This window comes from Leptosomus discolor, chromosome 8 (genome assembly GCF_034619465.1).
Source record: "Leptosomus discolor isolate bLepDis1 chromosome 8, bLepDis1.hap2, whole genome shotgun sequence".
Classification (NCBI taxonomy): Eukaryota; Metazoa; Chordata; class Aves; order Leptosomiformes; family Leptosomidae; genus Leptosomus; species Leptosomus discolor.
In genome coordinates, this window is record NC_141398.1 from 40,206,650 (window position 1) to 40,221,474 (window position 14,825).

At 45.1% G+C, this 14,825-nt stretch overlaps 1 protein-coding gene across 1 annotated transcript in view; it reads left to right on the forward strand.

Moving 5' to 3' along the window:
• The first annotated feature begins 3,965 nt into the window (after positions 1–3,965).
• Positions 3,966–14,825, forward strand: part of LOC104350187 (axonemal central pair apparatus protein HYDIN) — a 96,745-nt gene continuing 85,885 nt past the window's right edge. Inside the window, exons 1-4 of the mRNA XM_086468819.1 lie at positions 3,966–4,085; positions 5,210–5,335; positions 6,979–7,098; positions 10,483–10,617. Coding sequence (XP_086324945.1) covers positions 3,966–4,085; positions 5,210–5,335; positions 6,979–7,098; positions 10,483–10,617 — 501 coding nt within the window. The remainder of the gene's footprint in view (positions 4,086–5,209; positions 5,336–6,978; positions 7,099–10,482; positions 10,618–14,825) is intronic.

A 14,825-nucleotide genomic window follows, 5' to 3' on the forward strand; every position in this document is an offset into this window, starting at 1 on the left:
TCTAAGGTGCTGGAGCTGTGGGAAAGGAGCACAAGGTGTCAGCCCTGTGATAGCATCTCAGACCAAGTGAGAGAGATGACTTGATGGGTCTCACCTTGACATCTGTCTCCAAGTTCTGCCTTCTAAGATGAGAAGCATCACCCACCATCCAGTTCCCTTTCCTTATTGCACTTCTGTCTTGGTGCCTTGAGTGCACAAGGGTGTCACATCTGAGTTTTCTTTGCTTGAGCTTTGCTCTCCATTTTTCACTCAGGTTTGTGGCTGGACACCAGGTGGGAGATGTTTTGGAATTAATTTCTGCAGGCTGGCTGGCTGGTGAGCCAGTTTGTTTTCAAGGCTCAGATCCTCCCTGACTGGACTGTAAACCCCCAAATAATCACTGTTGATTTTCAGACTGAGGGTTCCTTGTTCCCTGCAAAGCAGATGTGATGATTTGGTTTGCCTGTGGCCAAGAGTCTCATGAGAAGCTTTTGTTTATAGCATATGCTGTGCTGAAAATGTGTGAAGCTCCTTGGCAGCTGAGATGCTGTTCTAAGTTGGGTGTCCTTGGCTGGTGTGTGTGTACATGTGTGCATGGTTAATTGGAACAAGCTCATCAGATGGGTATTCACCAGGTGCAGCAACAGAGAACACCCCCAAAGGTATTGTCAGAGCTGCGGCAACATGGTGATTTGCCTGCTCTCTTTTGTGTTGATGTGATTGGGGTTCTCCCTGGGCGAGCAAAATAGAAATTAAATTCTTGTTTTGTAAGTCAGTGTGGAAACTTTTTTTACTCCTTAAACAAAAAAATTATTAGCTTGTCTGCAGTGTCTAAATTAATTTATCTGAAGCTTGCGGAACATTAACAAATGCTACTCTAAGGCATGCTTTCCAATACTGCTGCAATCATTCACTGCAGAATGAGATGTTTAAGAAATAAATGGACTGCAGTGATTTGCAAGGCTATAACTCTATCAAGGTGTTTCAGTGCATTGTAAACAATCAGAATAGGGACCAAGTTGAACAATTATGATACTAAGAATGTTCAAGGCAGAAAGCCTAGTCTCCAGTCTAGCCTAGAGCTGAAGAATTAGCAAAGCCACGAGTGCTTGCACATGTATATCTGCTCCCTTGATGTGGAACTGGTTAAGGTGGTAAACCCTTGCTTTTTACTGGGTTAGTGAATCTTTCCTATCATGCTACCTACAGGATGAGGTGCTGCTGTTTTGAGAAGCTTTTCTGCTTCAATTCCCAAGTCCTGTCAGTTGCCTTGCAGGTTCCACTGGGCTCTTGGGAGCTACCAGCCCAGTGACAGTTATTGCTGTACTAGTGGGTGCATGGTCACACCAATGGTTCCCTGGCCTGCTTCTGTCCCTCCAGGCTGTTCACAGCCACCAAATAGACCATGGTGATTCAGGAAGCAATACTGGGCACTACACAAAGTGGATCCTCCCAGAGAAGCATGAATTACCTGTGCTGTGGTGTGTGGCCACTGCGCAGGATGGAGGCAGTTTTGTTGGCAGGAGAACCAACAGCCGAGAGGCAGCAGCTATGTGATACTCAGCAGGATTTAACTACATACCTAGTCTAAGAGCAAGTCTGGGCTTTTAATGCATTCTAAAATTGCTGTGTAACTTGCAGGAATGGTAGAGACTTCTAGCTTAGCTGTAGATACTGAAATAAAGGGAGACTTGAAGAGGAGGTTGAAGCTTGGATGTCCTTGGTGATCTTCAGCTTGGCACCCCACACTGCTACATCTGGGTTTGAGACATGTCAGGAATTTCTGCTCCAGCCATGGGTGTATTTCTTCATTCCTTTTCTAGGTGGTGTTAGCTGTTGTGTCCTGGCTCAGCTGATTCTTCTGCCCAGGCTCAGGGCATTCATGCTCTGAACCCAAACTTGAGGTGTAAGAGCTGTTTGTGCCCTGAGCCTGGAGCAGAGGGGGAATTCTAGTCCTTCCTTAATTTCTGGGGTGGGTAGAGGGCTGTCTGAGATGGGGAAGATGGAGATCTCCCCCCACCAGGCAGGGGTGCTGGGCTGGAGGCATGCTTTTATGTGTGCCGTTTTGTCCTGCCTCTGCAGGGAGATGTGGCTAACTTCTTAGTTCTGCTCCTTTCCTTCTAATGTGGGATGCTGATCCTTGCAGGCTCTAGGGAAGTGGAGCTGTGGGAGAGCCTTACTCCAGGACTAGAGGGTAGGGGAAGCTGTAAGACTGGGGTGGTGGGGTGTGGAGGTTGGAAACCCTCTGGAAATAAGCATTGTGGGCATGATGAACAGGATTAGTTTCATGTGAGGTGAAATTGCAGTTAGAAAATTGGAACAAATAATCCAGTTATTCTCAAGACCCAGTAATAAAGCATTGAAATCCAGATTAATGTTATATCATCCCCATTAGATTTCTCTCTTGAAAAATAGTTATTTCCAGCTTTAAATCCTAGCTTTTACTGCAGCATGTCCTAGTGTCCTGTGCTCTTGTTTCTTGCAAGAACAAAAGGAAATGACAACCTTGTTGCATGTGCAGTGCTGTAGCTGTTCTGAGAGTAAAGGAATGAAGTTTTTGCTTTGCGTGCAGGATGTGGGTGAAACTCGAGGGGAAGGGAATGGTCATCTTTGTGTAGATGATGTCTTGCTGTATACAGCAAGTCCACACAAAAAGAATGATGTGGAATGAATGGAAGCAGGAGGGAGTATGATCTGTGATTCTACTCATTGTCAGGATCTAAAAAATTTTAGAGTACAGCTGGGATTGAGAGCATTGCTCTTTGAAGTCCCAGAAAAGTGGGCAAATCCATCTGTTCCCTGGTCCAGTTAGTCAGAAGGGGAGGGGAAATTACTTCTAGTCCAAAGTAGTGCTTAGTAAATGCTGAACATGTTTGTTTATCTTTGATTTTTGTTGGTGCTTGAGACCTGCTTTCTGGGGTTCTCTTCTCTTCTTGCCCTTTCTCGCACACCCACTTTGTGTGACACAACAAAGGGAGGTGGTCTGCAGGCTGATGATTGGAAGAAGAGTGGCCTATGGACCTGTTACCTCATGCTACTTGTAGGATAAGAATGCTGGAGAACTGCTATTAGGATAAATACTTAAGTGGCCCTGTTTTCGCATATGTTGCATTTATATTTGAGCTAATTGCTCAAATTCTTTTAATGATTTAATGCTTTTTATTTCTGCTGTTACAGCCTCTGTAATGCCTGTAGGGAGCCTTGAGTTTGGGTGTTAATAAATGAAAATTAGGGCCCTTATTATCCATGGAGAAATGCTCTTGGGCACTGTGGTGCCTTCATGCCTGGAAGGAGCCATATTTGCTGGATAATTTTTGTAACTTTAAATAACCAAATTAGCCTTGAGAAACTATTGTTCTTAATCAGAGTGTTGAACTCTATGCTCTGTTAGTTAGAAACATCACCGGGCTTCTTGCACAAAGGGTGAACATTTTGGTTTGCAAAGTAGGAAATTGGTCTGATTTTGTTAGTGCTCAGGGCAGCAGCAGTTGCTGGGGTTAAGATTGTTCACAATAGTCTGAGCACTTAGTAGGGTCAGGCACAAAGTCAGGTCAGCTCCTCTTGCGAAGTGAAGCAGCTGAATGACACTTACCTTCCTTCTGTTCCCACCAAAAAACTTTTAAAGAGTAATAAAGGACAGTTTGGACACTAGAGATTTGGATAATAATTCCAGTAAATGGAGTTCTAAAAGTAATGAAAGTGTGGGGAGAAATGCCAGCAGGCCCTGACATCTGTAGTTCATGGGACTACATGCACAAGAACAGGCTGTTTTGGCTCATAATGTTTGTTCTGGGGGTTTACTTCTATGAATTTTAACTCTGCCACTTAAATATGGTCTAATCATGAAACACGGTGGGGAGGCCTTAACATTTTCTGCTTATGAAGGATGCCACAGCCTGGAGACACAGGTGTATCCTTTGGGTCTGCAATAATGGGACTCTGGATTTTCCAAGTCCCATTGTTGCTTCTTCCAGGTGAGCTGGGACATGGCTGCTATCAAGATCCATCAGTCCATGGGGTCCTCCAGAATGGCCAATGGATTCCAGAGCAAAGTGGTAGCACCTCGCATTCCGAAGCTAGTCAGAGAGGCAGAGGAGTCTGTAACTGTAAGTACCTGCTGAGGCCAGGTAGGAGCTGGTTAAGGCTGGAAGCTCCCTCTGTCCCTCCTCTGCCTGCTTCTCCTGTTGTCTAGCAGCATTGCAAAGCTAGACACCACCTCCCCATCTCTTTGCTGCCATGCTTCTGTTGGAGATGGCTACCATGGTGCAGTGGGGGATGGACTGTGTGCTGCTTCAGGGAAAGTCCAGAGTCTTGCCTGGATGTGCCACTGGAGCAGAGTTAAATCAATGTATGGGCATTGCACTGGAATGGCTGAAGCATGAGCGTGTGCTTCTTTCCATCCTCTTAGTGTGGGCAGTAGTATTCTGTTGTGCAGGCATATTTGCTAGTGCTGCTCTGAGCATAGCTGTCATCCAGGCAGCTGGGCACGTGGCGGGCTGCTCAAACTTTGCCTGAAGATTTGACATGTGGCTGCTCCCAGATAGAACAGGTTCCAAAACAGTTATTTGGATGTGTCCTGTGTGGAGCCCAGATCCAGCCCTGCAAACAGCAGTGGAGTCAGGGCAGTTCCTCATTCCCTTCCACAAATGTCCCCTTTGCTGACTGGAATTCACTTGACTGCAGATGACTTAGTGCTGAGGCTCTGTCAAGGAGATATCTTTGTGTACTTATGTGGAGGGGTCTGTGAGGGTAGAACAGACATAAACAAGTGCTAATTAAAAAGATAACTAAAACTTGGACTCATTCCTTTCCACCTCAGTCTTGACACAACACTGCTTTTCTGCTTTCATCTGATTCACCCAGCAGTGACATCTCCATATGCGTGTTGGCATTGTGCAAGGATGGAAACTCCTCCCCACTCTTTTCAAAGGTCATTGGCTTGATCCAGCAAAACTAAAGAGGAAACAAATACCCGAAGAGCAGAAATCCCCAAATATGTCGCATCAAATCATGAAGAAGCTAATGGGACAGAGCCACTTGGTTATGGCATGTGTATTCCGCTCTATATCATTAATTTACTGATGTTAAATATTTCAGCAGGTGACTTACGGGTCTTCCAGGACTATTGTAGTGGCTGTGATCACAAATTATTCATCAGTGGCACTTGAACAAGAAAAGCCTTTCTGAACAAAGACATTTCTGTACATCTTGCTGGTGTTTTGCATTTCAGCTGACTCCCTCTGCCTTCTTGAAGGAGATGTCTCTTACCACCAAGCAGAGGCTGGCCAGCACTCGGGAGATGACGCGGCCCCAGATTATCCAGCGTCTAGACAGAAGTGAAACCTCCCATCAAAAGGTAGCCTTTTCCTGCCCTTTCCTTGCTTTCTGTGACATTTGAAGAGGATGCATGCTTGTGACAGCCTTGTCTCCAGCTTATCCGAATACCTCAGTGACTAGGCCCTGTTGTCCTTTCAAACTGCTGGTGGTGGTGGAGTTCCTTCTGCTGGGGGAATGGTAAAAATTTTTTCACCGGTGAGATGTTGAAGTCCTGATCTGCACTAAGCCAATATAAAATAACCTCTGCTGAAGCTGGTGGGTTTTGCTGGAGTTTAGCTGCCATTGATCAAAGCACAATCTTGGGGGAAGGCTGGGGCAGGACACAAGGGCATGAGCTTGCTGTTTTCCATCCTGCTGAAATAGCCACCTCTTGCTTTGGTGTAGTCACTGTCAAATGCTTGGGGTCACAGGACTCCCTGAGTGGTGGCAGTATTGGCCTTCACAGGCTGAGGGCCTATGGTGATTACTCAAAGATTTAACAAAAGCAATTGCGTTAGTGCTTTGGGTTGGAACAACGTGTGGGACCTTTACAGGGTGTTAAATTTTGCAGGCTGCCAGATATACAGGGGAATTGCCCTGGACAGAGTGGAGTGGGTGTGCTTTATCTGGATCCATGTTTACTTCGATGTATTTTTAAAGCTGCTTTTCTTACAGAACTGCTTGGTGTAACATAGTCCAGATGGGTAGATTACTGAGATAGGCTGTTGAGTGGAAAATGGCCAGTAAGAGACCTGTAAGAAATTGGTTAAGAATTGCCCTAGACAGCACGGGAGGTTGGGAACACATCAGACAAGTGCGCAAATAACTGGCAGTATGCTGCAGCTACTGGCTTCAGTGTAACAGTGAATTCTGTGGAGAAGGAGACCTGCCTGTGTCTTTTGAGGGGGAATAGCTGGAAGAGGGGAGACAAAGCAGGGAGGAGTGTTCTCAAAGTAATGCCTCTGCTCTGTAAGCATTTGCTGATTGTGTATACTTTCAGACATGCTTCCACAGTGATATTAAATAAAACAGCAATAATAGAATACAATAGCACATCCATTTAAGGCTCATGGAAAAAGGAGATACCAAGTCCAGTCGTACTCAGGTTGCCCAGTAATGCTGAGAAGAGCTGAACCCTATCACCATCCAGTGTTCACCTCACTTGTCTTTCCTAACTAGTGTGTTACTTTCTTTTTGGCCTTACCTCCTCAAGTACTGTTCTCTTCTTACTGGTTTACAATATTCAAAAAGATACTGGGGCTGTGTAGGACTTGGTCTCACTGTCTCAGAGATTACCCCCAAATTGTTTCCTGTGGAGTCTTGTGTAAATTCTTGGGTTTCACTTGCTCCATGAGTGCTTTTGGCTCTTGCAGTAAGTGCTGTGGAGCTGTGTGACCACATTAGTGCAGGGCTCTGCTGGAGGTAAGTGCTGCCTTCCATTTTGGATAAGGAAACCTGGAGAAACACCTACCAAAAGAGCTTCTTAGCTTGAGCCTGCTCAATGTGGTCCAGAAACTTGATCAGCTCAGAACACAGGTGGGTGAGCTACCGTTTCCCTAGTGTGGGCTGGGCAGATGTACTCACCAAGAGACTGCTTGACTGGAGATCAATGTAGTGTAGGATTCTCATTCATTAATCTTTCTCCCAGCTGCTGAACCTCATTGCTCTGTCTTGCATCTCCAGTTCTCAGCAGTTGACCCAGAACAGAGCTTGTTTCAGCCTTTCCCATCAGAGGTGGTGTTCCAGAGCTATGTCCCTTGTGAGGTCTACGAAGTGCCACTGGTTCTGAGGAACAACGACAAGGTAAGTGCTGGGATGCGGAGGTTTAACACTGTTGGAAGAGGAGAGCAGTGTAGTTCACATGGTGTACAGCATAGGAAGTTATCTGCTGCAGCGCAGCCCAGCACATCCAGAATAAAATGTCTCCCCGCCTTTATTTTGCAAGATGGTGGAAATCTTCCCATACTGGGGATTCTCCCTCTGATTTTGGCCATGCGTTGGCGGTATCTAACCCAAAGGAGCTTTTCTAGTCAGTATCCTTCCCCTTGAAAGCCCTGGATTGATGGGGAGTGAGGGCTGTACACTTCTTACCTGCTCTTGTGCTTTACCTCAAGTGTGTACCACATCCTGGTGGCTCCTTGGTTAATCTTGGTTTTTGGCAAGACATCTCTGCCTCTTACAGCCTGTTTAGCTGTCTCTGTGCAGCTTACTGTCAAAGCACAGGGGTTGAGCCTTCTCAGCTTTATGCTGGAAAAAGTTATAATTAGTGGCATTAACACTCCAGGAAAGGTGTTTTGAAACAACAGTGGGGAAAGACTGATTCAGCAGCAGTGGGAGGCCTTTAGGTGCCACTTTAGGCTCCTACTAAGCTTAACTCAGTTCTGCTCAGGTTTTTCTAAGACAACGTGGCTCTGCGCTTTCCCTTTGGAGAACCACAGCACGTTCAGAGTAATGTGCTCTTGAAGGTCTCCACCTTTACTTGACAAAACTGATCATTTTGAGATTTCCTAAGAAAGCTGAGAAGGGAAAAGTTGAAAAATGTCAGCAATTTTGTTCCACTGTAAATAGGAAAACTGAGACCTTTTGAATTTCAGCAGGGGAAGCATTTGCTCAAATGAGGCATGTGCCAAGAGCAAGCTGGTGGGAAAAGACAGGAGGGAGGAAAGGAGCTGAGTTAAAAAGTGCTATGGGAGAGAACACTATGCGCAAGGGTTTCTCTTGACACATAGCAGTAAGTGTACTGGAAGCAGAGAAAGGTCAGAACAAGAAAGGTGTAATTAAAGATACTGTTCATAATGAAGAATAAGATGTATACATGAGAGGAGGGCAAGATGGGAAGATGGAATTATACACAAGAGCAGGTGAATTAACCCCCTCTCCAAATCTGTCTGTTGGGAGAAACAAACAAGTGGACAAAAAAAGCTGTCAGGGCATATTGCAGGTGGAGAAACAGCAAGAGAAGTCAAAGTATATTCTGAGATAACAGATTTTGACAGGGACATGGTTGAAAATGGAAGACCCTTTGTCAAGGAAGGATGCAGGTGTGGTCCCTCAGTTATTCCTGGAGAGTACTGTGCCATTCCTGGTCTGCTGCTCAGCCTGGGAACATTGGAAAGGTGCAGCATGGATGCCCATGCCCAAGGGATACCATTAGAGTGGTCCAAATTGATTCTGGGCACTCTTTCCTGTAGGTATCCTCTTTGCGAATTAAAATATGCCTCAGTTTCTCTTTTTCTATGGCTCTGCTTTATTCCCACTAAGTCTTTTGGCTTCAGCTGCTCCATTATCCATGTGACACTTCAAAATGTCTGTCTTTGCCTGTTGGCTGGTACTTGGCAAACAGTTCATTTGCTCTATTCATGCTTCCCCAAGTGGAAAAGAACATCTGCATCAACATTTCTGCTATTCCCAGTAAAAAGTCTTGTACAGCTGCACCTTGGCATTTGTATGCCCTGTAAAGGGGAAGCAATGTGTGAACTGTTAATTTTTTTTAGAATTATTTTTGAAGCTAGTAAGACCTCAATGATTGGACAACACTGGGGTAAAAGTAAGATCAATTCTAAGGGAAATCCTTGGCATATTTAAGTACACAAAGATAGAGATGATAATCCCAAGAGAGGTTTTTATATTCTAATTTTGTTGGCTTTTGGTAATATCATGGAGAAAAGCAACATTGTGCTCTGTCTCAAAGTTTTCTCACCTGTTTCCCATATTTCTCTGAATACTGACTTATACTACATGGTAGCCTGATGTTGTCTGCTCCATAAAAATCTGGCTAACAGCAAAGTGTATTCCAAATGGAGGCTCTATAGTCATTCCAATACAGAAGTGCTTTGCTATATACTTACTGCTCTTACCAGTGTGTTGAAAAATTGCTTTTCTATCTTCAGGCTGCTCGTCGCCACCCTCAGATGTTCAGGGTGGCTTTTGCTGAAGGTCTTAGCCATGTGTACTCATCTCCTAAGGGACTTGGTGACCAAAACATTTGTCTGCAGCCTGAAACTGGCTCCTGGAACTCGCTGCCCTGGAACTTTTGCTGGGAGCAAAGGGCATTTGGAGAGTTCAGGACTGCCTTGGCTATGGGTTATCAGGCTTGTATGGGTGGTGCAGAATGAACCTCCATTTTTCCCAAGCCTTGGGTGTGTTTGTTTATCAGCGAAGCTGCCTGTCAGTCAAAATTGCCTGGCTTAGATGCTCTGAGATGAGATTTGGTGCTCAGAGGTTGATATCTGTGTGCTAGAAAATGCCTGTTTGCTCTCTCTGTGCTTGTGGTATCCCAGAGGGCAGAAACTTGTAGCAGGGTAGCTGCAGGGACTCCTGGGTGTGGGGAGGAATATCCGGAAATCTGGCTTGCCTGCACTGGCAGCTGCCTGGCTATAATTGCCAGGCAGCAAGAGCCTTTGGAGAGCAGAGATTGGCTTTTAATAATGAAACAACAGTGTGAGTCAGTGCTGGTCCTGTATTTCAAGGCTGAAAATGCCTTTGAAGTCTGTAATTGATAGGCACAGCCTGGGGGGGGGGGTGTCATCTGGCTTTCCATTGTTTTGGCAAGTTGACTGCTCTTATCTTCTGCATCAGCCTTTCCTTGAGAGTAACTTGCTTCTCCCTTGCTTCTTTACAGCCTCCTTTAAATTCTCTTGGCTGTCTCCTTGTTTCTGGGATTGTCTCTTTGCCTTATGTTCTTCCTCTTGCTCTTCAGGTTTGCTTTATTCCCAGTAAGGCCACAGTATCTGTGATCTTCTCTTACTGGTCTGCTTGCATGACTCTAGCACTGCAGCTTCTGTCACACTCAAACCAACTGTTAGAAGTGAATTTCTTCCTTGCCCCGGTATAACAAATACTATTTTGCCTTCAGATAATACATTCTCCTTCTAGAGGCATGACTGCATGGATATGTGCAGGAGAAGCAAGCAGGTTCTTTGGGCTTGATGAATATGGGGATGACTTGATTCAAGTACTATATCTACATACTGCTGGTGTCTTACCTGCTTGGTGAGTCCTTCACAGCAGGGCATAGAACTATTTTGCCCAGGCAGAAGGGACACAATGGCAGACTTGAATATTATGTGTGTACCTCCAGAGGTAAGTGTTTTGGAAAGGTGGTTGAGGAAGGATGTCACCAGGACAAGGCCAGGTCTCTTATGTTTCTGCGAGTGGCAAAATCATAGTTTCATGTCTTTCCTGCAGGTTCCTCGGCTGGTGAAGGTTGTCCTGGAGAGCTCGCCTTATTTCAAGTTGATCAGCGCCAATAATGTGTGCCGTAAGGTAGCACCTGGCATGCTTTCAAATTTCCGCATCGTTTTCAGGCCTGAGGAGAACAAGGTAAGACTGGAGGACCCAAGAGATTGGTGCCTTCAGTGGAAGGTGGACCTGCAGGGCTGGATTCAGAACAGGGCAGCGGGTGTAGGCTTTTGGGAACTCTTCTGGTTTCAGGGTCTTACACTGGAGCTGGAACTGAGGGGAAACTCTTTTCCCATAGTGAAGATTATGCTTTTATAAGCTGAAGGCTTTTTCATGTTTCAAACTGTTTTTATTTTCAGTGCTGGAACACTTAATGTCTGTTGGCTTCAGGGGTGAGAGTCTACTGTCTGTGGTGGGGCAGCCTCTCAAGATGTTGGTTTCTAGTATCGGTCCCTTGCTGCATAATTATGGGTTTGCTCCACTAATTATAAATACAAAAGTCTATTTAAAAGTGACCAGTTATTTGGAGGACCCAGAGTGAGGACCACTACCTTTGAAAACTGGTATAATAAACCATAATGTATATCGTGTTGGACACAGTAGTGAGACAGCAGAACATTAAAGCTGTCATTTTTCTTGCACACTGGTGATAGCCCACACCTTGCTGTGAGGTCTGCTGCAGGCTGTGGTTGGGCAGTCTGCAGCTCGTCACGTCTTGGCATTGCATGGTGCTGCTAGCCACTGCAGTGGGGACTGATGGGCTGTGGTTTCCCTCCCTGCACTTTCTTGAGCACTTGCAAGGGAAGATGCACATGGAACAGCAGGAAAATGGCAGAGAGGGGTGTTAAGATGTTTAGCCATCTCTCCACTCAATGGTAGGGGTTTAATTATTATGGAAAATACTAGAGGAACAAATAGATCCAGAGAGCTTTTCTCTCTTCCCATCTGGCAACCACTTCCCTGCCTCACCCTGGACTGGAGCAAAGATGATGCTTCTTCATACCCTCTGTTTTCAAGCCTTGCAGCTGTACTGTCCCTGAGGATACTTGCCTGCCTGTGATCCTGCTATGAGTCTAGAGAGAGAGGGTGAGCTGTGCACACACAGGGAGCCAGCCTGGCACAGACCCACTGAGCTCTAGTCAGTGTCTTTAACTCAGCAGGAGTTTGGTGTACTGCATGTGACTTTTGAGACGTCTGCCTGAAAGAACACATATAGAAATAAACAGACAGGTATAATCTGCAGGTAGCCACATTACCCCAGAGCCTGCGGTGTGCCTGTGTCCTCATGCATGTTGTTGTGGTTGCTCTGTTGACTGGCCCCTATTCCATGCCAAACATGCCATGCTTTTGCTTGGAGGTTTGAATGTCAGTGCTGTGGCCCTGGCAAGTCTGATTCAGTGCTGTGATGTGAAGGGTCAATGTTGTTATCTGGAGGCTTGTTAATACAGAAGGATTTAGTACATGGCATGGAAGAGAGGAAGCATTGCAGGGAAACAAAGGCAGATTGATTCTTTCCACCAGCATCCTGCTACCTGTTAGCATGACTTTGTTGGAGAGGTGAGGTTAGGGGATAGCTCTGAGCCAGCAGTTGTTTCTGCGCTGGACCAGAGGTGCAAGATTCCTTTGGGCATACCTATTTTCTCATCTTTCACTTGCTGCTTGATTTAGTTTAACACTGTGTCCTATCCTCAGACAGCATGGATATAGAGAACTAGAGAGGAAATGCCTTGTGTTGCCTAGCTCCCCATGCTTATGAAATAATCTGTTCCTTTGGAGGGGCTGAGAAATTATTTAATGTTATTAATATTTAGGGTAAAAAGTATGTTGGCCAAGGGCAATTCTCCCAACTACCCAAGTGACAAAAGAGCTCAATCTCACTGAGGTAGTGCTTTGTGAATGATACTGGTGCCTTTAAAATGTGATCAGTATTAATTAGTGTTCATTTTTTGGGGTAGAAGAGGTAAATTGGTGCCCATGAAGGGCAAAGTGCTGCTCTTCAAGTTTAGAGAGGCAGCAGAGCAACACATGAACATCACCACAGATAGCAGTAAGGCAAGAGAACCCCAGAGAGCACTAGTGTCCAATACTTTGTCCCTTGTCCTGCCCTTGAACTGGCTGGTGTCTGGAGCAGGGAGCTCTGCCAGTGAGAGGTCCTCTGCACGTCTTCAACACCCCAACAGTTTCTGCTGAACTGGGTTTTGTGCTCCTTGCAGGGGTTGTACAGGGCATCGGGAGAGGGAATGCACACTGCTCAGTGCTGAGCATGTGGGGATTTATACAGCAGAATCAGAATTTTGTACAAATAGAACATTTTGTCTTGTCCTTGATAGTGTGAGTCAGCGGAGTACCAGAGTGTTGTAGCTCAGCTAGAAATGCATTGACAGCGTGGTCAGGAGGTGCACAGCACCTTGAAAACCTCTTAGCAAAGAGGAGCAGGCTTTGGGAAATGGCCCTGTAAAGCTACCTGCATTGGACTTGAGGTTGTTTGCATGCAGAATATCTGTGTTTTAGTTGTGGAAGGCTTATGAGTGCTACCTTTGAACAACCTCAGCATCTCTGCTGCACCGTGATCCACAGGGACTGGGGATAACCCAGTGAACTGTGATGCAAGTACAAACCCCTCTATCAGGGTTAGAGAGTCCTGCTGTTGTGTAGTTGGCTTATATAATTCTCTTGCTTCAAATCTGTTCTTCCCTGGGGTAAATCTGACTTCAGCGAAGTTGCTCCTGAGTCAAGGGAGTAAAACTGCAGCTAAGCCCTAAATAAAAGGACCATGTGAGTTGTTAGTGGCTGAAATGCCATGTCATGTAGCCTTTTCTTGGAAAATGAGCAGTTCCCTATTGTCTTGCAGTCATTTGGGCATGTGCCACATGATTGGACTGTCAGAAAGGAAATGAATAGCTGACATTCCTCTTTGTTTATTGGCACTTGCGTTATAAATATGAAATGCTAATTTTTCTGTTGGGCAACATTTCTAATTAGTTACTCTTGCTGCTTCTGATTTACATGTTTGTTTTATGGCTCCAGTTGTACAGTGTGGGTGTTCCCATGCCACCCTGTGTTCCCGGGCGTACTTGCATTATCGTTTGACAGTCCCTGCTTAATTGGAAACCATTGTGGAACTGACTGGCAAAAAACCAACAGGCAGGAATACGTACATTTGTATGTCCTTCAGGGTTATTAATAGGTTATCTCAAAGGAAGAAGGAAGCAAGAAGCATATGAAAACATAGCGCAGCGTACTGTTTTGTCCTCTTGCTCTTGTCAATGTAGCAATGCAATAGTTTCAGGCAACACAAGTTCAGTCTGTAAGGTTTGCAAAATTCATTACTGATGCTCAGTGGAGGCTGAATTAATGCTCATTGATTAATATGAAATATGACAGGATGATGAGTTATTGCGTTACTGAAATGAACTACTTTAAAATTCAGTCCAGCCCTGTTAGATGTGTTGTAGCATACAGAAGCTATTCCAAGATGATTCTTGGGTGGAGGAAGGGGGCAGAAGATCAAGGCAAATGGCCATATGCAAAAAACCTGGAGCAAAGTGACTGATTTCGAAGCCTCCTGTGAATTGGTAGCTGAGGGAGGCAGAAGAAGCGATACCCCTTCTTGTGGGAAGCTATCTTCATCCCCCAGTCTCTCTTTGAATGGCCCTTATTTTCCAGCCTTTATGGTATCATGGTTTCAGTAGGGAGCTTTCCCTTCTTGACTTGCCATGTTGCCTCATGCTACAAGGGTCTTTTCCTTTGCAAGTTGTCTGCTGCAAGGAATTCAGTGAAGAAATTAGGATTGGTTATGCAGCAAAACTGACATCTGAGCTTGGCACACTGGCAGTTAAGGATGATATCACTGTGGCAGTAATTAATGTTAACATGAGTTTGCAACCAGACGGGGAAAAAACATCAGAGACAAGCAATTCTTTAACTTCAGTGGGTGCGAATTCAAATGCCAGTGGTGATACTTGTTACACAACTTGTAACTTATTCCTTATCAAAGGTGAATAAGAGACGAAACCATTGTACAATGGTATATTTTCCTTGAAACTGAGACAGGAGTTGTATGAAGGATGAAGTCATATTTTCATGAAGATCTGTAGCCTCAAGCTGCATCTAAACACAACAATCTTTGAAGCACAGAAGTGATACAACCCCTCTCTCACCTGGGTATGTTTGTTTAGAACCCTGGTTTTAAACAGTCTGCTGGGGGTTTGCGGTTGCAAAGTAAAACAAGATTTTTAAACTGATTTCAACTGTACCCCTGTTGCAAAAAGCACCATATTTAGGATTTTAGGATAGTGCTTAGAAATCCCCTTACTTTTCCCATCTTGATTTAAATATCAAGAATTCTA